The sequence below is a fragment of the Odocoileus virginianus genome, chromosome 10 (assembly GCF_023699985.2).
Source record: "Odocoileus virginianus isolate 20LAN1187 ecotype Illinois chromosome 10, Ovbor_1.2, whole genome shotgun sequence".
In the NCBI taxonomy this organism is placed as follows: Eukaryota; Metazoa; Chordata; class Mammalia; order Artiodactyla; family Cervidae; genus Odocoileus; species Odocoileus virginianus.
In genome coordinates this window covers 34,392,425-34,420,047 of record NC_069683.1, presented here as the reverse complement: position 1 = coordinate 34,420,047, position 27,623 = coordinate 34,392,425, and the positions used below count along the sequence as shown (strand labels likewise).

Genomic DNA, 27,623 nt, shown 5'->3' with positions numbered 1-27,623 from the left:
CTGAAGGAAGACTGGCTCAGTTTCCTCAGCTCTGAAAGTCTTTTTTTGTTACCCCACGTAAATTTCTATCACCTGTAATTCTATTTGTTCTCTACCACATGTATAATCTGTTACAAAGAATATTACATATTTGCATCTCCAGATAGACTCTTAACCTTCCCCAAACTGAATCAATTTTCTATTAGAAATGGTTCTTCCATTTTCACAATACGGAGTCTGATTCATACTTGATTCTCAACTTTTTTCTCTTACTGTCTTCTCAAGTAATAAACAATAAATGCTAATTACAACTGTTATTCTTCAAAATATTGAAATGTTGCTGTAACATGTTTTTTAATAAAGTCGAACTACTTCACTTTCTCATGTCCCCAGTTCCAACAATACTTTTAAAATTTTTCATTTACAATTTTAAGGCCTACTCTGTATCTCTCCCTCTATTCTTCATTTCTTTCTAAATGCTTTCTGACTCTGTTTGCTCCTGTACTCTGATACGCACTTAACAGACTTGATACTTTAGTTGCATTTAATAGTTCCCACTGTCCTCTGTGGTATCTCCTGTGTTGACAGGAAGTCTTTCACATCTTTATAACCTGTCTCTTATTACTTCAAGTTCTTTATCCAAGAATATGATGCCCTCAATCCTTCTGGCTTTGCTCATTTTAAAAGAGAATATATGCCATACTACATGACTTCCTAAGACAGATGAAAGCAATATTGTCTCTCCTTACCTATTACCTCACACTTGCCCCCAGTATCTCCTCACATTAAGAATGTAAGCTAGGGGCTTTGGTGGTTTCTCAGTGGTAAAAAAATCTGCCTGCCAGTGCAGGAGACATGGGTTCGATCACTGATACGGGACAATCCCACATGCTGCAAAGCATCTAAGCTGTTGCGCCACAACTACCAAGCCTCTGCTCTAGAGCCCAGGAGCTGCAGCTACTGAAACCTGCAAACCCTAGAGTCCATGCTCTGCAACTCAAGAGTAGCCCCTGCTCACCACAACTAAAGAAAAGCCCATTCAGCGATGAAGACCCACACATCCAAAAATAAAGTAAATAAATAAATATTTTAAAAAGAATATAAGTGAGATGTAAAGCAACTTTCTTAAAAGAGATTTTAAGAAAAAGACATCAAAAGTGCAATATGAGATTTAAAAAAAAGAATGTAAGCTAGAGTGGGGAGAGTTACAACCTGTAGACCAATGATTCTGCTTCATGCTAAAGTTCAAAATGACCTGCTGGGAAAAATTCAACCACTTTTTGTTAGGATTTACTTTATTGTAGTTTTCTTGCTTCAGTTTGTTGGTATGTAATAGAACTTAAGATATCCAAGAAACTAATCTGTTTCAGTTATAGTAGAATGGCAAGTGGTTGTTGGATTCAAATAAATCTTTAAGAAATTATTTAAATAAATTAAAAGGATTGTTAATACTGATCTCTAAAATTCATTTCTTAAGTCTGGGAAAATTGCCTGACCTCCACTACTAAACAGGTTGATGCCTAATCAATCCTACAGGTTATTTTGACTATCACAGGAGAAAGTATTGTGTATTTTGAACCCTGCAAACATAGAGGAAGTGATATTAATCATTTGCTCAGACTCTTGCTCTCTTGTTATGTAATTTGCAAACTTTGTTTCCTAGGTGACTAAATAGTTGTTCCCCTTTTTGGGAAAAATCAATCAGAAAGATTATCAACTTTTTTTTTCATTTTCTTTGTATTTTTAGATTAACAAAAGCAGTGGCATTGTGGAAGCATCACGGATCATGAATTTGTACCAGTTTATCCAGCTTTATAAAGACATCACAAGTCAAGCAGCAGGAGTATTGGCACAGAGCTCTACCTCTGAAGACCCTGATGAAAACTCAGCATCTGTAACATCTTGTCAGGCTAGTCTTTGGATGGGAAGGTAAGCAGTGCATAAATGCCATGTTTCTCTTCTTTTCCAACATGCAAACTACTGAAATCACAGTAATATTTTTGCTAATGGTCTCTGTGACTTCTTAAATCACATTACTTTTTGTCTCAGATGGTAATATATCCCAGATCTGCTTTCGGACTATTCTGTGTTTCAGGACATTGTTAGAGTGCCACATTAAAGAAAAACTAAAGTGGTTCACACCAGGTAATGTTTCTGTCAACTCAGTTTCCATGAATACTCAACCTGCTTGCATTTAATAACAAGATATATAGTTAATACCCTCTTATAATATGCATTTAGGATCTTAGACATTCAAAGCCCTTCAAAGAATTAGGTCCAAGAATCTGGTAAAACCATTCCAGTTTTTCTTAAAGGTATCTGGCTAATTGGAGCATTAATATTGTAAATATTGGCTCCAGGACTTGGCAGTCCATTCTGGAATGGACAAGTAGTTAGTGCACATACTGCATGTACTGAGTTACCAGAAGGAAATGAGGTCAGCCAGCATTTTCTGTGATGGTGCTTGTTTACTCAGGCCTAATATATTATTGTTCTATCTAAACTTTCTTTTCCTTCTCCATAATGCTTTTGGCATGTAAACGCACCCACCTGTTGCCATTTGACAGCCATGACCATAATTTAAATTTGTGAATGCCTCACTGGAAAAAGGCTTACGTGGGTCTAGACATGTTGACATCCTGTCTTATTGTCATACAGGGTAGACAGCACAAATCAGTACTGACAATATCTTTTACCTTAAAGTTAAGAATATGCTTAACAAGAACTTCATTTTTATTGCTCCATTTATGGTTGCATTTTCGGATCCATTCTTAACCACTGGTTTCCAAATACTATGTTGTAGTGAAATTGTATTTTAAATTATTCTTTCCTGTTTGTCTTTAATAGGATTGTTTGGTTTTCTAGGCTTGGGCTGTACAAGTGTTATTGATAAAATGCCAAATGAGTTTTAGAGTATTATAAGTAGCATTTAGGCTTATCTTTCCTGTATTTTGTTAAGTTAATCTTTCAAAGACAGACATCTGATTTTCTGTTTTTTATTCCTTTCCCTCTTCAAAATGATTTTTTTTTAAAGTATTTTGAAAGTTGAAAATAGCATTTAATAGTAAATAATATTTACTAGGCTCTGTGGTTGAAAATGAAAGTAATACTTTTTTCTTATTGCAGTCATCTTAATGAGGAAGGTAAGAGTGTTATCCCTTTTCATATGCCCTCTACACTGGGAAACTCAATGCCTAATTGGTAGGTTAGGGCTGCTGCTTCCCTTTGTATATTTTGGGGTTTTGTTTTTGTTTTTTATACCCTGATATACTTAGTTCATAGAAAAATAGATTTTTCAGATTGAGTGGGATCTTGAGAGAGATTTATTTGATTCAACCTTATATCTGGTACCTATTTCTAGTAGTATTTTATATTTACTAAGTACTTATAGGGTATTAGGCATTGTGAGGAGTGCTTTACATATATAAACTCATTGTGCTCTGTGCTTAATTGCTCAGTTGTGTCCAACTCTTTGCGACCCCATGGACCTGCCAGGCTGCTCTTTCCATGGGAATTCTCTAGCACAAATACTGGAGTGGGTTGTCATGCCCTTCTCCAGGGGATCTTCCCAAACTAGGAGTCGAACCCAGGTCTCCCGCATTGCAGGTGGATTCTTTACTGTCCGAGCCACCAGGGAACCCCTTTTTATAAAACCCATTAAATCACAGCCATCCCAGGGGATTTGGTTCATTGCAGATGCAGCAACTTGAGGTTTAGACAAATGAATGACATGGCTAGAAACTGGTCTAGCGGAGATTCACATTCAGGCCTGTCTGGCAGTACAGCCATGCTCCTAACCTCTGCATTAGTACTCCCTGGTGCATGAAAATCCTGTACTACAGTGCTTCTTAAACTTTGATATTCAGTGGTTTTGAGAAAAAGCTTGAGATTGTATCAAGCTCTCAGGTGTTGTCACTACTGCTCACCCATGGATAGCACTTTTCGTAGCAAGACTTACCATATTTAGCCAAGTGGTAGTCCAGCTTGAACATGAACACCTGCAGTTGTGTGGGACTCACTGTCTCAGAAAGACAAGGTTTTTGATACACAAAATGGCTTTAATCACTGTGTAATTTTCCCTTTTGCATCATTTTTCTTAGAGCCAAAATCTGGCTCTCCTAAGGCAGCACAGCACAGATTCTAGAACCAAATTGCCTGTGTTCAAATCCTGGCTTTACTTCTTACTGTGTCACTTTGACAAGTTATTAAACCTCTCTTTACTCAGTATCCTCATCTTTTAAAAGAAGATGACAGTAATAAGGTCTACTTCATAGGACTCGAGAGAGTTAAGTGAGTTAGTATATGTAAAATACTTGGAACAGTGCCTGGCTCATAAAAATATGTATCTATAAAAGTTAACTATCATTGTTACTAATTATTACTGTTTTCTACTTATTTCAGTGACAGTACCCTCTGGAATTCCACCAAACAAGTCTGTTCTCTCTCAGCCGTCAAATATTTGAACACACTAATCAATTCTCATTGAGCCTTTTGTTCCCCAGGATAAACCTCCCCAGTTCCTTCAGCCTTTGTTTATATTGGTCTCTTCTATATCCCAGAGGCTTTCCTGGATGACCTTTTATCTGTAAATTTGTTTTTCAGAGTAGGGGGACAGAGAACCGAATTCTCTATTCTACAAGTGGTCTAATAAGGACAAACAGCAAGACTTTCTCCCTCCTTCCTCTGGTAACTCTACTGCTAGGAAGGTAGCAGAAAACTCAAGTGAACATAGTATGGCTTCCACTGGCTGCTTCTGTATCCTTTTTTCTTTCTTTTACCTCCATCCAGAATGCTGTTCTCTGTGGCCCTCTGCCCTCAGCTTTAAACTCTAACCTTCAAAACCGTGTCTGTCACTCTTTATGGATTCAGTTATATTCTTTGCTACTGACAACCAAGTCCACATCCTTAGACATAAACTGTAAGCTCCTCAAGAGCAGAGACCCCAGTTCTTCTGGATCTGGCACAAAACATAGCACCTTGTTGTTCAGTCGCTGAGTTATGTCTGACTCTTTGCGACCCCTTGAACTGTAGCACACAAGGCTTCCCTACCCACTGTCTCCCGCAGTTTGCTCAAGCTCATGTCCTTTGAGTCGGTGATACCATCCAACAGAGGTATCTCATCCTCTGTTAACCCCTTCTCCTCCTGTTCTCAACCTTTCCCAGGGTCAAGGTCTTTTCCAGTGAGCTCTTCCCATCAGGTGGCCAAAGTATTGTAGCTTCAGCTTCAGTATCAGTCCTTCCAGTGAATATTCAGAGTTGGTTTCCTTTAGGATTGGTTGGTTTGATCTCCTTGCTGTCCAAGGGACTCTCAAGAGTCTTCTCCAGCTCCACAATTCAAAAGCATCAGTTCTTTGGCACTCAGCCTTCTTTATGGTCCAACTCTCACATCTGTACATGACTACTGGAAAAACCATAGCTTTGATTATACAGACCTTTGTTGGCAAAGTGATGTCTCTGTTTTGTAATATGCTTTCTGGGTTTGTCAAGGGCTTCCCAGATGGCACTAGTGGTAGAGAACATGCCTGCCACTGCAGGAGATATGAGAGACTTAGGTTCAATCCCTGGTTTGGGAAGATCCCCCTGGAGAGGGCATGGCAATCCATTCCAGTATCCTTGCCTGGAGAATCCCATGGCCAGAGGATCCTGGCAGGCTATACAGTCCATGGGGTCACAAAGAGACAAACACAACTGAAGTGACTTAGCACGAACAGGTTTGTCATAGCTTTTCTTTCAAGGAGCAAGCATCTCTTAATTTCATGGCTACAGTCACCATCCACAGTGATTTTGGAGCCCAAGAAAATAAAGTCTGTCACTGTTTCTACTTTTTCCCTATCTTTTTGCCATGAAGTGATGGGACCAGATGCCATGATCTTAGTTTTTTGAATGTTGAGTTTCAAGCCAGCACTTTCATTCTCCTCTTTCACCCTTATCTAGAGTTTCTTCAGTTCCTCTTTACTTTCTGCCATTAGAGTGGTATCATCTGCATATCTGAGGTTGTTGCTATTTCTCCCAGAAATCTTGATTCCAGCTTGTGATTCATCCAGCCCAACATTTCACATGATGTACTCTGCATATAAGTTAAATAAGCAGAGTGACAATATACAGCCCTGACATACTGCTTTCCTAATTTTGAACCAGTCAGTTGTTCTGTATCTAGTTCTAACTGTTGCTTCTTGACTCACATACAGGTTTCTCAGGAGACAGGTAAGGTGGTCTGGTATACCCATCTCTAAGAATTTTCCACAGTTTGTTGTGATCCACAGTTTGTTGTGATAGTCAAAGTCTTTAATAAAGTCAATGAAGCAGAAGTAGATGTTTACCTGGAATTCCCTTGTTTTTCCTGTGATCCAACAGATGTTGGTGATTTAATCTCTGGTTCCTCTGCCTTTTCTAAATCTAGGTTGTATATCTGGAAATTCTCAGTTCACATACTGCTGAGCTGAGCTTGAAGGATTTTTAGCATTACCTTGCACCTAAAAGGCATTTAAACAGTGAAATAAATAGATATAGAAAAATTAAAATACATTAGATCCACACCCATCTAGGTTTTCATTCAGTTTCCCAATTTCAATTCAGACGCTGCCCTCTTTTATGCATTGTTCAAGCATAGCATTTACTCTATTACCACATACTAATGATTTGTCTTTTGTAATGCCCCTTAGACCAGGCTTGATTATGTCCCAGGTGAATCATTGAAATAAGGATCTAATTGGTGTTCCTCTCTCTAGACTGTCCCTCATACTGCTCTCCCAGTTGATCTCCTAAAGCATTATTTCCAGTGGGGGTTCACTTTCCCCTTGATTAAACTCTGTCAAAACAAGTTTAAACTTACTGTTTTGATGTACAAGGATCAGATTATCTCTGTTATACTTAGGCAGTCTTTCATACCAGCCTGCTTGATAGACACTTTTTTCCATACCTGTTTAGCTTTATTTATTCACATTGAATGTCCTCTATCGAAATCCTGTCATTTTTCTACCTTATCTTTCTGAAAAATTTGAAATATACTTTCTTCCTTCTTTACTTAGCACTTACTACACATAATGCACATTTGACATTCACTTATTTTCTATATACAAATTGATAGATTTTAAAGTACTATATCAGTGTCTTACATACAGTGTATAAGCACAGCTGGGAATAAAAACATGTTAGAGGTAGTTTCTGCCCTTAAGAAGCTTCTAGTCTAATGGCTATAATTTGGAACAGTTAATTTTTGTATAATTATAAAAGCAATACATGCTTGATGAAGAAAACCTAAACATTACAGAATAGCACAGAGATTAAAAGCAAATTTAAATCACTTCAAGAAATATGTATTGAGAACCTAAGACAAACTCCTTATGAGTTTACAGTTTATGGATAAACCAATAAACAGCCAATAAAATGCAGTATTTAAGACCTTTAGTTGAGGAAAATGTTGGTTTTTGAGAGCACAGAGAAGATGGTATCTTGAGCTGAGTAACTGAGGTTGGAGTTTGCCAAACACCACATGCAAAGGCACTTGGCTCACTCAGGGGCATTCTAAATTGTGGCTGGAGCAGAAGGTTGACCATCTCTTTTCTTCCTGAGATGAAAGAGCTCTTTGAGGACAGATACTTTGCATTCTATCTCTTTCACATTTCATATAGCACCTAAACCTTAAGACTAAGCTATTCTTTCATTTATATGCCCATTAGCTGCAGCAGCATAATATATAGACCCTGATGGCAGGGCCCATATTTTAGAGAGCTTTATATCCTGCATGGTGAATAACTCATATATTGGTTGAATTCATTTATAAAAATTCAATATGATTAAAATGGGCTAAGTTATTTTCAGAAAGATCTGAATATTTCTAGTTTTAATCCATATTTTATTTTTAACCATCTCAGGATTTATCTTTTATCCAGTCTTTTCTCTATGAAATTTCCCCTCTAGTACTTCCCTAATATGTTTGCTATCCCTAAAATATAGGTTAATTTACTCTGATACTGCATGAGTCATGTTGTGCTTTATGTTGAGAGCACATACATCCTTGATTACACTTTTCAAGCCAGTGGATACAAAGTTTACAGCACAGTGACAACAGAGAATATCACTGCTCCAGCTTATTTTTCACATTGCAGGGTAAAGCAGCTGACTGACGAGGAAGAGTGCTGTATTTGTATGGATGGTCGAGCTGACCTCATCCTGCCCTGTGCTCACAGCTTTTGTCAGAAGTGCATTGACAAGTGGTAAGTTGTCTGCTGCCTTCATGGGGTAGGCCAAGGTCAAATGGGAATGTGTATATGAATACACTTCAGAAAATGCAAATATATCGTAGTTAACATAAGAGACTTTGTTCTTTAATATTTTGGATTTTATGACATGCCTCCTACTGCTTAAAATATTTTATACATAGTTTATAAAATGTGAGGATGTAGCTTAGTTTTGACAATTTACTTTTGCTGTAAAGAGATTTGTGCCTGATTAGAGTCTAGAATCAAACATTTTTCCTTTCCTTCCATTTTTCTCCTCTTTTCTACATTTTCCCTCCATATGTCATTAGAAAGAATAATATTAATCCTTGAGTATTGAATATTAGACCTGAGGAGAACTTTAGAGAATGACTAGTCAAGCTCATTATTTTACAAAATAAGAACCAAGCATTTAAGAAAATTTATCACTGACATACAGTAAACTATATATATTTAAAGTACAATTTGATATATGTATGTACTCATAAAAATCATCCTCACAGTTTAGATAATGAACAAATCCATCACCCCCAAGTTACCTCATGCCCACCGTAAGGTCTCCTTCCCCCAATCCCTTGTCCTAGTCCCCAGACAACCACTAATATGGTTTCCGTCACTCACTGTAAAATAATCTGGATGTCCCATACAGTATATACTCTTTTTTGGTCTGGCTTCTTTCATTCATTATAATTTTTTCAAGATTTACTTTGTTGTAGTATGTATCAGTAGTTTCTTGCTTTTTATTGCTGAGTAGTATTCATTGTACGAATATTCTGCAGCTACTTTATCCATTCACCTGTTGATGGACATTGGGTTGTTTTGAATTTTTGGCTATTACAAATAAAGCTGCTGTATAGATTTGTGCTCAGCTGTTTTTATGGATGTACATTTTGGCTTTTTTCTTGGATAAATAGCTACAAGTGGGATGGCTAGATCATATGGTAGGTGTATGTTTAACTTTTTAAGAAACTTGCCAGTTGTTTTCCAAAGTGGTTATGCCATTTTACACTCCAGTGTATAAAAGTTCCAGTTGCCCTACAGCCTTGCCAGTACCTGGTATTTGTCATTCTAATTGTAACCATTCTAATAGATGTGTAGTGGTATCTCATTGTGGTTTTAGTTTGCCTTTCCCTGCTGACTGGTGGTGCTGAACACTTTTCTTATGCTAATTTCCCATCTATATGTATTTCATCTTGTGGTGAAATATTCATTCAGATTCTTTTGCCCATTTCTTTTTTAATTGTATTTTATTTTTAATTGGAGGATAATTACTTTACAATGTTGTGATGGTTTCTGCAATGCATCAGCATGAATCAGCCCCAGGCATACATATGTCCCCTCTCTTAAACCTCCCTCCACCTCCCTCCCCATCCCACTCTTCTACGTTGTCACAGAGCACCAGTTTGAGTTCCCTGTGTCATAGAGCAGATTCCCACTGTTTTACTTATGGTAATATATATATTTCAGTACTACTTTCTCAATTTATCCCACCCTCTTCTTCCCTGACTGTGGCCAAAAGTCTATTCTTTATGTCTGTGTCTGCTTTGCTGCAGTGTTTACTGCAGCACTGTTTACAACAGCTAGGACGTGGAAGCAGCCTACATGTCCATCAATAGATGAATGGATAAAGAAGTTGTAGTACATATACACAGTGGAATGTTAGTCAGCTATTAAAAAGAAAGAAGTTGAGTCAGTTCTAATGATGTGGATGAACCTAGAGCCTATTATACAGAGTGAAGTAAGTCAGAATGAGAAAGACAAATACCATATATTAATGCATATATATGGAATCTAGAAAGATGGTACTGATGATCCTACTTACACATTTTTTTAATTAGTTGTTTTTGTATTAAGTTTTGAGAGTTCTTTATGTATTATGGATACATGCCCTTTATCAGATATATAATTTGCAAATATTTTCTCCCACTCTGATTTCTTTTCATTCTTAAGAATGTCTTTCAAAGAGTAGAAATTTTTAATTTTTATGAAGTCCAGTTTCTCAATTTGTGATTAATGAATAATCATTTTGGTGTCATATCTAAGAAATCTTTGTTTAACCCGAGGTCACAAAGATTTTCTTCCATTTTTCCTTCTAAAAGATTTATTGTTTTTAGGTTTTATATTTAGGTCTATGATCCATTCTGAGTTAATTTTTGTATGGTATGAGGTATGGATCAAAAAATTTTTATTTTATCCTTAATGGCTTTCCAGTTGCTCCAGCACAGTTTTTTGAAAAGACTGTTTTCTTCTCTAAAATTGCCTCTGCTCCTTTGTTGAAAATCAGTTGTTAAAACACAGGTGAGTATTTCTGGACTCTTCTGTTCCATTGACCTATTGTCTAATTCACACCAATATCATACTACTTTGATTAGTGCAGCTTTGTAAGCCTTAAAATCAGGGAGTATTAGTCCTCCAGCTTTGTTCTTTTTCAAAGTTGTTTTGGTTTTTCTAGATCTTTTGCATTTCAGTGTGAATTTTATAATCAGTTTGCCAATTTCTACCCAAAAAAGGCTATAAGAATTTTGATTGGGATTGAGTTAAATAATTTGGGGAGTGTTAAGTTGGACATAGTGACTAAACAATAATAAAACTTCTTAACAATATTAAGTCTTCCAACCCATATCTCACTGTTTCTCCATTTATTTGAAAGTGAAAGTAAAGGTCATTCAGTCGTGTCCAACTCTTTGTGAACCCCATGGACTATACAGTCCATGGAATTCTCCAGGCCAGAATACTGTGGGTAGTCTTTCCCTTCTCCAGGAAATCTTCCCAACCCGAGGATCAAACCCAGGTCTCCCACAGGTCTTCTTTAATTTCTGTCATCAATCATAGTTTCCAGTGTTGCATATCCTTGACAGATCTATCACTAAGTATTTTATAGTTTTTATGTTACTTTAAAAGTTATTTTTAAATTTCAATTTTTGATTATATTTCTATATATTAAAAATAAGCAGTTTTGTGTATCAGTCTTGTATCCTACAACCTTAATAATGATTTATTTATAAGCTCTTTTTTATAAATTCCATAGAATTTTATTGAATGACAGCAAAACATTTTTTGAGAGAGATTTTTTCTGGTTATAAAATTTTAGACTGATAATAGTTTTTCTCTCAGTACTTTAATGACATTGCTTCACCATCTTCTTGCTTACAACATTTTCTATGAGAAATCTGCTCTCACCCTCATCTTTTTTCCTCTGTAGGTAATGTGCCTTTTTTCCTCTGGCTGTTTTTTTCCCCGTTCATCTCTGATTTTCAGCAGTTTGATTTTGATGTGCCTTAGTTTTCTTCATGTTTCTTGCACTTAAGATTCATTGAGCTCCTTGGATTTGTAGGAGTATAGTATCGTGAGTTTTGGAAATTTTTCAGCCAGTATTTTCTTAAACATCTTTTTCTGTTCTCTTTTGTCCCATCTCCTTCTGGGACTCCAGCCACTGATGTACTAGACCACTTTTGCACAGTTCACAGATGCTATTTTCCTTCTTTTTTGAGTCATTTTCTCTGTGTTTAATTTTGGATAATTAATACTGCTATATCATTTCAAATTCTCTGATCTTTTTTTCCTGCAGTCTGTTGCCATTAATCCCACCCAGTGTATTTTTTATTAAGATATCTTAGCTCTCATCCAGAAGTTCAAGTTTTTAATATCTTCCAGTCTCTGCTTAATATGTGGTCTTTCCTCTCGCTTTTTAAGTATATAGAATATAGTTATCATAACCTTTTATTTTCTTGTTGCTGATTCTGATGTATCTGTCAGTTCTGGATTAGTTTTGATGGATTGTTTTCTTCATTTTGGGTTGTATTTTTATGCTTCTCTGTGTGAATGGTAGTTCTTAGCTGGGTTCCAGACATTGTGATTTTTTACCTTTTGGAGTACTGGATATTTTTGTATTCCTATAAATATCCTTGAGCTTTGTTCTAGAATATAGTTACTTGGAAACAGTTTGATCCTTTTGAGTCTTGCTTTTATGGCTTGTTAGGCAGGACCAGAGTGATGTTTAGTTTAAAGCTAATAATGCCCTTGCTGAGGCAAGCCTTCAGAGTACTCTACCCGATGCTCCATGAATTACAAGGTTTTCTACTCTGTCTGGTAGGAACAGGCAATGTCCAGGCCCTTGTGAGCTTTTGTTACTGTCCCCTCAGATCCTTTTGAGTGATTCCTGGGCTTGAGTAGTTTCCTGACTTGCACACACTGATCATTACTCTGCTGAATATATCTGCAGGGACCTTCTGTAGACTCTGGGATATACCCTTTGTGTAGCTTTCTCCTGTCCAGCACTTTATGCTAAGACCTAGCTGTCTTGGCGTCCTAAGAGTCTCTGCTCTTGTCTTGTCAACTCAGGGAGTCTACCAGGCTCCATCTCAGTTTCCCCTGCTCTCTCTGTGGCATGGAAACTCTCAGAGGCAGTGAGCTGGGTAATTATAGGGCTCACCTTGTTTTGTTTCCCATCTCTCTGGGATTATAATCCTTTCATCTTGTGTTTAGTGTTGAAAACCATTATTTCATGTATTTTGTCCAGTGTTTTAGTTGTTTTAAGTGGGAAGATAAGTCTGGTCCCTTGGCCAGAAGCAGAAATCGACTGTTTTAAAATTGTGACTTGTGCACAGAAGAGCACAGATAATTATCTTAAAAACTATCTCTGAAGAACCAGAAATGAATCTGAACAATATATGCCAGCTCTACTTTCACATTTAGTTTTTAGAACAGATTTCTAAATTTTTGCACAGAAGCCAAAGAGCAATTGATATAATTTAATTACTTTGGTTTCAGATTTCACTGAGCAATAAAGAGAAAAATATTTTCCCTCTGTGACATGTTTCTGGCTCAAATATGCTATTTTTTTAATTTCCAAAGTAATGTTTGACAAGAGGAAAAAATCCCTTTGGAAAACATAATCTTATTTAAGTGATTATATATAATCTCTTTCCTCCCCCCAAAATTATTCTGCATGTAAAGTTCATTTTATTTTAAGCCTTGAATGCTTCCATTCCATTGTTTATAGCAGCAAAAGATAGGAAAAAACCTAGATGTCCTTCCTTCTATGGGAGATAAGTTAAATGAATTATGGCCTATCCAAACAGTGTATGTTTATTTTGAATAGGCAGCTCTAACATGTGCTGATACTTGTAAAAAAGAGCAGTGATGTGTAGACACATACAAACTTGGTCATGGCTAGTCTGTCTCTAGAAGAATATATAAAAAACTGAATAATATATAAGAAACTGGTTAACAGCAGTTGCCTCTGGGGATAATAAAGATTAGGGTAGGAGGAAGAGATGTAGTTTTCACTATACACTTTTACACTATTTCCTTTAAAAAAAAAAATGTACATGTACTACATTTCAAATTCAGTGTTTTAAACAGAAAAAGAAAACAAACTATTCTTTATTTGATTTCTCTAATAGGAGTGATCGACACAGGAATTGCCCTATTTGTCGCCTACAGATGACTGGAGCGAATGAATCTTGGGTGGTGTCAGATGCACCCACTGAAGATGATATGGCTAACTATATTCTTAACATGGCTGATGAGGCAGGCCAGCCCCATAGGCCGTGACCTCCTGGTGGAGTGTTCCATTGCTGGTGTGGGCTACACATACTTCAGTCATGGGGAGAGAGGGCAGGGATGTTGTAGCACAGACACAGCAATTCCCCCCACCCTCTTATTTTTGCTATTCTGACAGTTTGTCCTTTTATTTTGACAAACTTTCCCTGTCTTCCACTTGTGATAAATTAAAATTTGCTACTGTTTTAGACCATATTTTCCTATTATTTATCTGTTCTAATACATATTAGGACTAATTGCTCTTGAATTCTTTGCTGAGTTAACATTTCCAGGGGCTTCTGAAACACTTACTTTTCAGGGCAAGAGTATTCTGGAATCTATTTAGTTAGGTTTAAAATAAACCTTGCATTTTAAAAAGTTGTAGCCATCTGAGAGAAAATCTTAACTGAAAATGTATAATACATCAGAGTGCATGTTACTACTTAAATTAGTCTTTCCTGCTGGGATCTAAGGAGTATGTGTGCCCCCTTGTGGTTGACTATTGCTCTTTTAATAGTTTTTACTTGAAGTAATCTGTAATTATTTCATAACTTTAACAATGTGTTTTGGAACTACATGTTTTTTAACTTGTGTTTTTTTTTTTCCCCCATGCTGTGTAATATGGGTGAAGACTATGAATTAGGGCAGGACTTTGCCTTGTAAATGGATTTCTGCTGGGGAGTCTTCTTGGCTATTCTAGAAATGCTTTCCTACAGCTGGGAAACTGTTCTAAATAGCTTTTGGTAATACTTATTCATCCTGGAGATTCAGATGGAGGTTTTTCTTCATCAGGGACCCTAAATTTTATGTCCAAATTATGATAAGTCTGTATGGTGCTTTTATTTTCTTAATTTGAAGGCATCTTCCTGAGGTCCCAGAGTCTTCAAATTTCTTAGATTAAGAAAATAGTATGTAGCCTTTTAACCATATGTACACAAAAACCCCTGAAAATTAGGAGATAACTTGACTTTCTGTTTCACTGCATTTCATTTGAAACGCCAGGAAAGAGTATAGATGTGATGTTCAGTAGCACTTGAGCCACTTTTTAAAAATTTTGTTTATAAAGTAAAATTTTATTTTATGCTACACACTAACATTTCAGCATATAACTAACTAGGGCCTGATGTCTTTAAAAAGTGTTTTAACATTCCACATAGTTTTCTGATTTATTATTGGTATGTTACAAATATTACTATTTTCTGAAGTACCAAAGCATACAATTTAAGTTGCTGCTTATTGACGGCAGAATTTTTGGATACTGGGGACTTTAATCAGAATGCAAATTAAGTAATTTTTAGGAAAAATGTCTGACCAAATGTAGCTTGGATTTTACCCGCTAATACAATACTAATAATTGGTTGACTTTCATGATGGAGGCAGCTGTTTATACAAGAGGAGTACTGGGGTCTCTGTCCTGTTGACCTGGCAGTGCACTTGATGGCTGTGTGACCTTCCTCTGGTTTGCAGGCTCTTTAGAAACAGACTTTATCTGTGGTGTTCACACTTTCTTTCAGTAGCAGAACTGTTTTTTTTTCCAAGTAAAAATCTTACTCAAAATCCCTACACACACATGCTGCGCACACACGCGCACGCACACACACACACACACACACACACACACACACAATACCCCCCTACCCCGACCCTGCTCTATCATTTTCTCATTATACATTTCCTTATATAAATTTGTACCACAGTAACTAAATATTTATGAAATCAGCCAACAAAAACATGTTATTACACTGGTGATTACAGTATATAGGAATTTGATGAGTAACACAGTTGCATGATGGGACTTTTTTTCTTTTTTTTTCCAAAAAAAATTCAATACAAGTCAAAATTCAGACCTCTGATTCTCCTCCGTAGGTTCCTCAGTACTCCATGGAACATATTTTGAAAACTTGAAGATAAAAGTCTTTAATGTTCCATGGAGTGCTGTCTTTATGGATTAGATTTGCTGAGTCTCATTCAGATTGCCCAATTTAAGAATGTTTCTGAAAATGAATAGTTTCTTTACAGATTTTTTGATCTTTCCAGGTATAGCCAATGATTTTATCCCCCAGAATCCTTTGCCTTTCAAGGAATTAGTTTTCATAGTGAGCCCAGTGACTTGATGTTGCCCAAACCTTTTTATTTTCCAATATAAGCTCCAAGATGCTAACTGATCTACTGTGAAATATATTTTTACTAGCCTTATCAAATGAGCACAGTTTTTTGCTCACTCCATTAAACTGGTTGATAATTCTTTAGATGTGAATGTTAGGTAGGTTCTACTGTAATAACTAATTGTAAAAGTTGTAAATTTGTTTAATGGATGAAATGTGTACTTTTTGTATTCTGTACAGCTTGTCTTTTTTAAATATTAAGTACTTAAATGCACTTACTATGATAGGAAATATGTGTGCCTTCTAGGATTTATGAAGCTGTTTCATGAACTGTTAAGAAATTTGTAAGTATAAAGTTTCCCTGTCTTAATAACAAAGGGTTTACTCATAATACTGTAGAACTTTAGTTTGAGAAAATGGATTTGACTATGTACTGAATTTAGAAGTTGAAGATAATACTATATGTTTTGTTCTTGGGGCAAACTGATGTATTGTGCAATAAATAATCTTTAGCAAGTAAATTTTAGGTAATTGAGATTTTTTTTTATCATGTAGTTTCTCGTTTTTATATAACAAGCGTTTATATTCCTTAGAGGACTGTTTTGTGTTGTGTTCTGGCAGATTGTGATGTTTTTGTGCTATGTTTTAAAACACTTCAAATTAGACTCGATTTACTTATACCTAATATAGGTAATAAGGCTGCTTGAACAGTGATTTTTATCATTGAGAAGTTGGACTCATTAAAAGGCAGTCCAAAGAATTTGTACTTTTAACTGTTTTTTTTTTTTTTTTTTTTTTTTGTCATTAAGTCCAGCTTACTTTCTCTATCTAGGAGTAAGAAAGCTACTTGGAGATTAGGGAAATCAGGTGATCACCAACATTTATAAAGGGCATTTACAATGACAATATAATATAAACAGCAAAATATGTTCATTTGTTTTCATGTCTTTCTGTTACCCTACTGGATAGTAAAAATAATAAAATACTTCACCCTGTGGTGGTTTTGATATTTTACCTTTAGATAATTTCTAAGATAAAAGAGTAGAATTGGAGAAGCAGGTTAGAATCTTGGTGCTGAGAATGGGAAAGCCATTTATAAGGAGTAGCAGTTCATAATTAATGTGCATCATCATGGAGAAGTACATATTTCTTTTCAAGGAACTATGTCTGATAAGTGTTCCTTTTATTGCAGTTAGTTATACCTGTTTTTTATAAGTCATAGTTTTTAGGTAGAGAATACCTAGGTATATTACCAGTGTATCACCTTCAGTTGCATCTGTGATCTCTCAGAAAATGATCAAAATATTATTTCACTATCATGGTACTCAGAAACAAGAGAAAGCCATAGGGATGTGCTTTTAACTCTGCTTTATCCAAGGTAAGACAAAGTAAAGGTGCAGGACAGGCCTTGGTAAACACCACCCCAGGAGCTGTGATTGATTTTTATGAGGCACAGAACAATAACATTGATCATTTCAACAGTGCAGTTTCAAGTAACACTTAATGTGAACTTGAGCCCTTTAGAATAAGCATGTCTCAAAAACCATTCTGCTAGAAACGTGGGCTAGTGTACAATTGGCTTTGATTCTAACTGTGATCACAAAAGAGATTCACCCTAAAAAGGCCAATTAGGTTGATGATTTATTACATTGTGCTATAGAAAAACGTATCTGAAAAGTGTGCAGGTCAGGTAAAATCCAACAGGTGTTGACTGAACAGACTGGAGATATATCCAGGGAAAAGGAAATGACCATGTGAGACTTTACTCATGAACTATTACAGCAGAAGTTAGAAAAAAAGGGCAAAAGTTTCTCTCCTGGGTTTTGCAAGCTTCAGTTCAAATTTTTGAGTTTTCCTAATGAATGTCATCCATATCTGAATCTTGATTCAGAAAAGATAAATTAGCAATTATCATTGATAGCTTTTCATGATGCCTATATCTTTTCTTTAAAACTTAAAGATTTGCCTAAAATAGTTTAAAACTGTTGAGCCACAGTCCTGACAGACTTTATTTAATAATTAAATGCTTGATACATATAAAATGACAATGAAAAACTGTAAAATACTTATGTTATGTTCAGGCAAATGTATACAAATGGCTTTTCAAAAATAATGAGTGCCTAAGATAAATACTTGGTTTTCATTTAGTTTCACAGTTAGCTATAAGATAGCATATGTTTGCCTCGTAAAAAAACTGTATTTATTGTTCCGTGTGCTAAGTTGGAGGGGATTATCCCCAGTGGAGGGGATAATCATTATCAAGTGACAAGACAACCTAAAGCCAGGTAAGCATCTTCACAGACAAAAATAGTGTTCTTCTAACTCTGTAATGATTCACAAGGGCTTACTCTAGTCTACATTTGCCTATAGAGATAGACAAGAAGGTCCTTGAGCAGCCTCTTGAGTTCCAGGAGCATACATACAACCTTAAAAAATTTCCAAAAGAGGAAATTCATTCAGTTTTATATAATATACATTTATTGAGCACCTACTATGTACCAGGCACTAGTAACACAGATGAAGAGTACATTGGTAAAGCTTAAATTCAGACTGGTCTTTAAAAATGCTTTCTACCTGGCCCCTGGGACCACATATATGCTGAAGAGGTCTGCATATTAGGTAAAGGAGACATTTCACCTTGGGGGGCAGAAAATGCACCAAGTTACAGTTATTAAAAAAAATTCTAAATTTGTCAGGCCTGAAAGAATAGTGGGGAAAAGACTAGATTAGGATTAGGGAAACCTAGTTCTGATCCTATTACTTATTAGAGCTGTGTGACCTTAAACAGATTTCACTTCTGTGACCCTAACTGTTCATAAGTAAAATGATACTCAGGCTACAATCACAGAATATTAGAGCCAAAAGGAACAGAGGTCATCTAGCCCTGTGCTTTTCAAAGTCCTTAGTTCAAATGTAAATACACAGAAGCCCCAGTATAAAACCCATGAAAGCTGAGTCTCCTTGGAGTAAAAGCAGCACCTCAGAGCCTCAACCCCCTTCTCATTCCCTGCCCTGAAGTGGTCCAGGAGCTGAGCTCACAGAACACCACTGAAAACCACTCATCTGATCTAAACCTTCACCTTTCAGATGAGGAAACCAAGACACAGAATAGGAGTGATGGCTGTGATATGAATATTGGTTTCCTAAATATGAAGGGAGGAAGGCTAAATAGTTTTAAAAACTCATTAAAAAAAAATGCAAAGAAGGAAGTTTTCTAAATTCTCTCAAAGTAGCTCCTTTTTGAAAGGGAGCTTTGAAGCAGATTTTAAGGCAGCCAGCCCATGAGAGGCTGAAATGAACAACTACCAACAAGTCTGCAGGGTTTATAGAGAGGACTATGGCAGAAAATCACATATACTTCACATCAGTGGGCACTGGACCATGTAAGATCCTGGCCCCCACAATGTAAGCATTAGCACTTTGAAGAGGAACATTTGGAAAATTAGGAATTAGTTCAGACAAGTGTCCAGCTCCCAGATCCCCAAGGAGGAGTCACCATCTATTACTCAAAAATATTAACAGAAACTGGCATGAAGTGAAGTGAAGTCACTCAGTCGTGTCTGACTCTGCAACCCCATCGACTAGCCTACCAGGCTTCTCCGTCCATGGGATTTTCCAGGCAAGAATACCAGAATGGGTTGCCATTTCCTTTTCCAGGGGATCTTCCCAACCCAGGGATCGAACCCAGGTCTCCCGCATCGCAGGCAGACACTTCACTCTGAGCCACCAGGGAAACCACTGAAATGGGCATGTTAGACCTTAAAGTGAACAGTGCAACCAAAAGTCACTAGTTTGAAAGTTCTTCAGCAGTATCCTCTCCATGGAGGAAAGTCCTAGTTTGGTATCTTGACCACTGTTAATCACGGCAAACTTGAAATTAAACCAAAAAGTTAAAACATGTGTCCAACACTCGACTAGTTGGTCAGGGCTGTGATCTCTTCTGATTTCATGGCATCAGACAGGAAGCTGAGCTCATTGCACAGGGTCTCGTATCGGAATGCCATCCGGATCTGAGCAACATTTGTCTTTCGAATATCATTTCCTTCAGGTCCTTCTTTATAGTAATTTTGTCCCAGAAATTTTTGCTTTTCCTATGGACCAAGAGAAATACAAATGAAACAATATACCTTATATTCACTTTCTGTATCCACATGGCAGCTCAGACTTAGCCATACCAAATCAGGCTATTCCTCCAAAGCAGGTCCTCCATCAAGACATCTTTCCTCACAGAGCTGTTACAAAATTCCTCCTGCCTTCCTGTCCTCAAGGATGTCACCCTGATAACCACATTCAGTGCCTTCATTTCCAACTGTGCTTTCCTTGATCAGAAAGACAAGAACTATAAGAGCCGTTGGCAATGAAGGTGAAGGCGTGAAGATTCTAGAAGTCTCTCCCGAGAGCTGACAAGGGCGCACAGATGTGCCTGGGGACAACCAGTCCAAGGAACCAAGTCCCCACAAAATGAATCTTGAGCCTTAACTCTCATCTGCATCATCCAACAAGAACAGCACAATGCAGCTCTCTCCCTATACCACTGACCCTGCCCAGGGGAGCTGCCCAGGGACACAGACACCCTCTGGAGCAGCGGTTCTCAACCCTGGCTCGGCATCAGAATCACCTAGGGAGCTGATAAAAAAAGAGTGATGTCTGGGTCCCATTCCTAGAGTTTTCTGTTCAATCTAGGTACTGTTCAGCTATTTGAGAAGCACTGAGTGCTTATTATGTGCCAGAGTCTAATTCAGACCCCAGGGATGTAATGCTGAACTTATATTCTGGAAGGCAGGGCAGAAAAACATATGACTATATAATGGCAATGTCAGTAGTAATAAATGTTATGAAAAAAAAAAAAAAACAGACTTAAGGGATGGATAACGAGGGCAGGTTTGTGGCTACTATAGAATGAGTGATCAGGGAAGGCCTCTCCAAGAAGGTGACATGTGAGCAGAGATCTGAAAAAGTCCTCAGAGCAGCCATGAAAATTCACGAGTTTTCCCCAGTGGTCTCCCCTAGAATGTGGCAGAGACCCTGCTTGTTTCATCCATCCACAGTGGCAGGGCCGAAAAAACGCCTGGCACACAGCAGGCATCTGACGTACGGTGTGGAAAGGACGAGAGGTACCTGGTGCGAGAGGCCGCTCTGCAGCACACTGTTCCTGGCGATCTCACACAGGTCACATGTGCTCAGCTTCCACACTTGAGCCGCAATTGCGTATTCTTCCATAAGCGCTTCCTAGATTCCCCCCAGAGGAAACGTTAGATGGGAGTCTGTCCATTTCAACGATTCACGTATTTCCCAAGCTAGGAACATCAGACCAACACTGCAGATTTCATTTTTCCTTAGGAACTGGCACATGGACAATAAAACAACATCCCCCTCCCCCTAAAATCACAAACTCCCAAGATCTTTTTTGTATGAAGGTTCAGGTAACCAAAGACAGAAATATCAAAGAACACCTACAGATTTATCTGTTGACCAGCACATGTTCAAGGCCCTGCGCCCAGGACTAGGGGTGCCAGCCTGCTCTCCTGTGCCTATCTCCCTGTCATACACACTTTTAATACCCACTCTGCAGCCTTGCTTTGTAGTTAACACTTTTTCTTTAGATTGTCCCAAATAAAAGTTAATCTGAGTAAAGTACTAACAGAGATGGAGCATTAATTAGGAATGAGAAGTGGTCAAGGATCAGTAGTGAGATAGTGTAAGCCTGGGAGGATTTAAGCTTGAGCTGTGCTTTCACTTTCTCAGTTGTGAAATATTTCACATTTATCACAAGCCCTGTATCACCTCTGCCACATTACTGCCTCTGTATCCTAGAGCAGTGGTTCTGAAAACACGGTCTCAGGATTCCTAAGGGTCCCCAAGGCTTTTGGAAAGGTCCTCCCTTTTCCAACTATGTATTTATTTTGTGAGGCAAGATTTCTTCATGCACTTTGGTAAAATCAATTTGTCACAACAGATTGACTGCAGAAGCAGAGATGAGAATCCAGCTGTCTTCTATCAAACCAGACATTAAAGAGATTTGCAAAAATGTAAAGCAATGCCATTCTCTATTTTGTTATCAGAGTTTGTGGAAATATGGTTATTTCTCATAAAAATTGCTAATTGTGTTAACATTTCATGATTTATTAGTGTTATTTTTACGTGAGTTAATATTTTTCAATTTCACACAGTTAATTTTCGCTAGTTACAAGGCACGTGAACCTCAGCTCTCTGAGAGCCTCAGTTCCTCATTATATAAAGGGGGCTTGAGCTCAGAGGCTTCCCTGGTGGCTCAGTGGTAAAGAAGAACTCACGTGCCAATGCAGGAGATGCAAGTTTGATCCCTGGGTCAGGAGGATCCCCCAGAGAAGGAAATGGCAACCCACTCCAGTATTCTTGCTTGGGAAATGCCATGGACAGAGGAGCCTAACAGACTGCATAGTCCATGGGATTGCAAAAGAGTCGGACACAGTAGTAGCTGAGCACGCACACGTGAGACCAGAAGCCTGGAGCCTGTCCTAGAAGACCTAGGCACTTCTGTTTTTACTAATCTGCGGCTGGTCTCATCATCACCACCCAAATGAGCTGGTGTGCTGGTGACTGGTCCCCATGCAGGATACCACCTTTCCCTTCCTCCTCACTGTCCCAGGGGTCCACAGCTTCCTAGTAATCATAGTGGTAACAAAAATGGCAGCTAACGTCTTTAATACAAGTAACTCTGCCAATCTTACAGAGCTAGGGAATATCGAAGGGAAAGTGAAAGGCAAAGAAAAGAAATCCTCATGGTTTCAAGAACCCCAAAAAAGGGCTTCTGGGAGCAACAGTTTTTCCTCACCAGGAGCTTCCTCTTGTCTTCACTGGCCCCCAGTCCTACCCCGAAGGCACCGTATGCTCAGGTCCCTACCGTGGGAGGACGGCAGCCCTCACCCTCCCCTAGAGTCCTCACCTTCGTGTAGTGAAACTGCATGGGATCGTCAGTGGAGAGAGAAACATGAAGCCCCTTGTGCAGGAATTCCCTCAGAGGGTTTTTGGAATATTCGAGGAACAGACTGTTGTTGCTCAGAGGAGACATGGCAATGGGGATCTGGGCCAGGTAATAGAGATACTGCAACACCGGACTCTGCAAAAGAACCGCCAAACTCAGGAGACAAGAGCCGAAGCGGGGGGCACTCACCAGCGGAAGCCAGGGCTCCAGGCGGGGTCTGTGGGAGACCCCCGAGCTCCCTGCCAGGGCTCTGGGCCCCGGCCTCTGTGTTCGTCTCTCTCCTGCATCGGGGCCCATCCCTCCCCGGGACTGCTCTCCTGCCGTTGCTGGAAGCGTTCCATCTTGGCTCCAGACCGGAAGCACAGCTCAGGGCAGGAAGGGCACCCGCCGGCCCTGGGCTGACCCCAGCCTACGTCCTCAGGTCCCCTCTCCCAGGCACTGACCCCAACAAGTCAGCCCTTGGAGATGCCCCACTTTTGTTTGGCTTGACCACAAACATTGAGGTTGTGACTGTAAATACTGCAACTCCTTGGAGGTGGAAAGGGGCGGACATGACTGGGCTAAAGTGGTTCTCTGATGTAGCACCCACCCCACACAGAAACATGAGGCATGGCTAGACTCCCCCTAGGAACAGGGAAGGAGAGGAGTTTGAGCAAAATATCCTTCCTATGGAAGTAAGTCAAAATATGGAGAAGAATGAATGCATAGAGTTCATGGTAGCATTAATTACACAAGCAAAAAGTCAGATGGATTCTGTGCAACAGCTGGAGAAGGGCTGTCCTTCCGCAGCCTTTAGGATGAGCAACACAGATGTCACGTCACAGCACAGAAACATGCTTGTGATACAAAGTTAAGGGAGAAAGAAGGAACTGTTTGTTATGATAATAAGCTTATTAAAAATATGCCCTGGAAAAAAAATGGGAATTGGAAACAATAACAAGCTAATGCTTTTTTTATTTAAGTGATAGCAGTAAGGATTTTTTTTTCTATTTCTCCATTTTTTCAAAAACCTAAATTGTGATGGATTTGATCATATTATTTCATAATTAAATATAAAACCAAGAGACTACAGATAGCAAAGCCTAGAAAAAGAACCAGCGCTTCTGCATCACTGGCCAGTGCCTCCCAGGGTGTGGCCAGAGCCCAGGCAGTCCCCATCCTCCCCAGAGGAGCCCCAGGGCGGGACTGTCACGGCAGGGCAGGCGTCTGTCAGGGCCCCAGTTACCTTCTTGAGGAGCAGCCCGTGGGAAATGTTGTCGGCAGTCAGGAAAGCGGAAACCAGGTGGGTGATGGAGCCAGCCTCCCCGCAGTGAGGCCGGAACAGGAACGTGCTCAGGCCCCGTTCCCTGCAGGCGTGAGACTCACAGTGAGAAAGGACCCTGGCCCCCTGCCCCAGGCCCCGAGGGCCTGCACCGCTCGCTTAGGGCCCCCTCCAGGGAAGACAGTCACCCATGGCAGGGTCAGCACAGCTGCACACAGCACCCTGGAAACCTCTCCCCAAATTCTGAGACCCAGGCCCAGAGCTCCTCAGAACCAAGAGATGCCATCTCCGGGGATGGGCATCAGTCCTCCATCCATCCTCTCCTCCAGGGCCTGGTAGCCCAGATTCAGAGCAGGCAAGGCCCTGAGAAACCATCAAGTCCAGACTCTGTTGTAAGAAGGGGGCAACCCCAGAGAGTGCAGCCAGATGTCAGAAGCCCCTGAGCAGGGCAACAACGGAGCTGAACTAGAGCCCCTGCCTCAGAAAGCTCAGCCCAGGATCCACCCCTGGCCATCTCCTTTCAGCCGTGGTCCCACTCAAAAGCCCCACACCCAGGAACTAGCGCTGGCTGAGGCCTCAGCCTCGTGACCCGGCACGGGTGGGAAGGACCGCTCAGCGCCCTGCCGCCTGGACCCCGCCTGGGTGCGTGCGCTGGGGGAGCCTGGGCTCACAGGACCACGGGATGGAAGCTCTGTGAGGGCATGAATCCAGTCTGTTTTGCTCCCTATTATGTGTCCTGGGCCCAGGACAGGGCCTTCACTTGGCAGGTGCTGTGATGTGTTGAATGGATGGACACACACATGAACGCCACTGGTGTGGAGGTGAGTGACCATGTCAGGTCTGTATCCTATCAGGGATGGACACACACAGAGGTGTGGTGTGTGCATGGACACGGGGGCTGGCCGCCTTGTATGTGTGATGATGTCTGTTGCAGCGAGCGGGCCCGTGCGTGTGTGGGTGGCCCTGCGGGCGTGGGTCCGGTGCGGTGGGTTGGGGAGCACCCCAGTGCGAGGGGTGCGCAGGGCTGGCTCACCCACCTGCGGAGGTTGTTCAGCACCATGATGTTGGCGTACATGTAGTACAGGTAGTAGCTATAGGGCGGGTTCTGCTCGCTGGTCCAGACGTCCGGGCTGGGGCTCTTGTCCGAGAACATGTGGTCGCTGTGCTTAGACTCGTCGTCCACGCTGTCAAACCCCGTCACCTAGGCAGGAGGAGGGATCCTGCATCAAGCTGCGGCAGATGGGCTGCCAGAGCCAAGTGATAAAGGCCTTGGCACCCAGGCCTCTCAGCGGGGCACCCCGGGGCCTGCCTGAGCCACATTTCTCCCAGGGATGGGGAGTGGGCACAGCACCCCAGGCTGTCCCTCCAGGGTTTCCAGAAGTACTCCGGAAGCCAGCCTAGAGAGCACCAAGCCCCTGTGTGGTGGCAACAGTGAAGGGAAACTCAGGCCAGGCCAGGTGAAGGGTGAGGCAGCTGGACTCACCTCCCGTCCTCCGCTGTGCCATCAGCAGCAGTGACAACAGCTGTGAGAGGGAGGGGACAGGCGTTTCCATACACCTAGGGTGTGTCAGGCCCTGCCTGAAGCACCGACCACACATCATCAGCCAACTCAATGCTCAAGTGGCCCTGTGAGGGCGGGCTTGGCTGAGAGCCGAGCAGGGCTGGTGAAGGCACCTGCCCACGTGAGACCACTAGCTGAGCCTAGATGGGCTCGGGGTCTGCACTCTTTGGGGCTGCAGGTGGAGGATGCCCTGGGGTGGCCACGAGAAGCCAGCTGGGATGCCCCACAAGCAGGCCAAGGTGGGCGCCATCCAAGAGGGCTTCTTGGAAGACTGAGCCCTGGCACCTGGAGCCTGCCCTCTGAGCCGGGTCAGAGCAGCTCAGAAGACACCCCTCCCCGCACCATACTCACACCGACATTGGGCCCACACTACACTCCAGGAGCCCACCCGAGTCACCAGACTCTTGCCGTCACCTCCTCCCAAAGGTCCGGCCCTGGGGGAGGACGTACCTGCGAGGACCCGGCTCCCAGCCGGCACACGGGGCCGCTTTGCTCCCATCACTCAGCCACAGCAGTGCTTTGGGAAGGGCCCCCGGCCCAATCTGGGGGGCTCCCAGCCCAGGCCCAGCCAGGTCTGCCTGTTCCTAACTGGGTGGTAGAGGCCCAGGGAAGCAAAGGACCACCAAGGTCTTGCCAGAATCTTCCCCGGCAGAGTCATATGTCAAAGGAAATGACGGTCCCCACCGCAGCTCTCAGCATGGCCTGGACACATCTGGGGCCCAGAGTGACCTCGAGTTCTGCCCTGTCTGCACTCACAGCTCCGTGCTGCTCCTGAACTCTCAGGGCCCAGCATGGGGACAATGTCAGCCCCTCTCCTGAGCTCTGCGTCCCCCCAGGCAGGGCCCTGAACTGGACATCCCAAGGGCCTCAAGCAGAGAATCTGTCCAAACCCCAACTCCTCCTCCCCAGCCTCCCCACTCCCCGCATAGCTGGCAGTGACCTCCTAAAGGCACAGCACCTGCTCCCCTGCAAAACGAGGCACCCAGGGCCCCTCCAGCTCCTCCCCTTGCTCACCTGCAGGCCATGCCCAAGCCCCATCTATTCTCCAGCCACACCCACCACCTGTATACCCCTCACTTTCCTTAATGGGAGGCAGGATCCTATGGGATCGGTGACACCTGGGTCAGGACCCTGGGTTTGAATTCCAGTCCTGCCCCTCTTAGCTCTGTGGTCTCTCAGTTTCCTGGTGTGTAAATTGGAGCTAGTAGCTTCACAGGACTGCTGGAAGGATTACGTGAGATAATCCACAGTGTCCAAACACACAGCAATGCATAATCACGCTGGCTACTACCTACCAAATGGTGTAAAATGGGGCAGTCATGAAGGTGAGATGAGATCGCATCATGGCGTGGATCACTGGGCCAGGGAGGTCATCAGTGTGAGCTGTTACTGCTGCTTCAAGCCCCCTTCACATCTCTACTGCTGGAGCTCGACTCACCTTGCCCCCCTGCCCCCACCTCCAACTACCTTCTGGTTCCAGGGCTTTCCTCACCCAACAGCCTGCATGCTGATGGTCTAAGACATAAATTCAATGCTGGCCTTCCACCTGTTCGAACTTTCCAGCACCCCCCAACCCTCCCCGCTACTCAGCCACCCCTCCACCCCCACCTCTTCACCCTGAGCCCTCTGGGATCTTCCCTGCCTCCCTCCCTGTCAGAAACATCCACACCATAACCTCCACCAGGCACTGAACTTGCCTCTCACCGTCTGCAGCCACCTCTGTTCTGGGTACCCAGAGGGCAGGACAAGCTCCTGCCCGCCTGATGCCCTTCCTAGTTAAGTCTGTTCTCCACCCTTCTCCCCTCTCCCACAACTAAGCAGAAAAATATATTTTGTGGGGCTTAACCAAACAAGGTATGAGGATCACTGGTGTCTAGGGGAAAGCAGGAGTCTGAAATGTCTGCAGCTGGGGCGGGCCTGGTCCTTTCAGCCCCGCCTGTCAGTAACTGACTCTTCAGTCTTTCTGCCCTGTGGCTGCCTTCCCAGCACC

General features: G+C 41.3%; 2 protein-coding genes across 7 annotated transcripts in view; one reads left to right on the top strand and one right to left on the bottom strand.

Annotated features, from left to right (window-relative positions):
• The window catches only part of RNF141 (ring finger protein 141), a 36,174-nt gene extending 19,806 nt beyond the window's left edge, over nt 1-16,368 (top strand). For both annotated transcript variants that reach the window (XM_020911112.2, XM_020911113.2), the window contains exons 4-6: nt 1,727-1,908; nt 8,088-8,195; nt 13,604-16,368. In XM_020911112.2, the coding sequence (XP_020766771.1) occupies nt 1,727-1,908; nt 8,088-8,195; nt 13,604-13,754 (441 nt within the window). In that variant the 3' untranslated portion in view covers nt 13,755-16,368. The remainder of the gene's footprint in view (nt 1-1,726; nt 1,909-8,087; nt 8,196-13,603) is intronic.
• Nucleotides 16,369-17,200: 832 nt separating this feature from the next.
• Nucleotides 17,201-27,623, bottom strand: part of AMPD3 (adenosine monophosphate deaminase 3) — a 50,583-nt gene continuing 40,160 nt past the window's right edge. For all 5 annotated transcript variants that reach the window (XM_020911114.2, XM_070473380.1, XM_070473381.1 and 2 more), the window contains exons 11-15: nt 25,110-25,273; nt 24,037-24,157; nt 22,773-22,946; nt 20,966-21,076; nt 17,201-19,938 (exon numbers count right to left, since the gene is read on the bottom strand). In XM_020911114.2, coding sequence (XP_020766773.2) covers nt 19,762-19,938; nt 20,966-21,076; nt 22,773-22,946; nt 24,037-24,157; nt 25,110-25,273 — 747 coding nt within the window. In that variant the 3' untranslated portion in view covers nt 17,201-19,761. The remainder of the gene's footprint in view (nt 19,939-20,965; nt 21,077-22,772; nt 22,947-24,036; nt 24,158-25,109; nt 25,274-27,623) is intronic.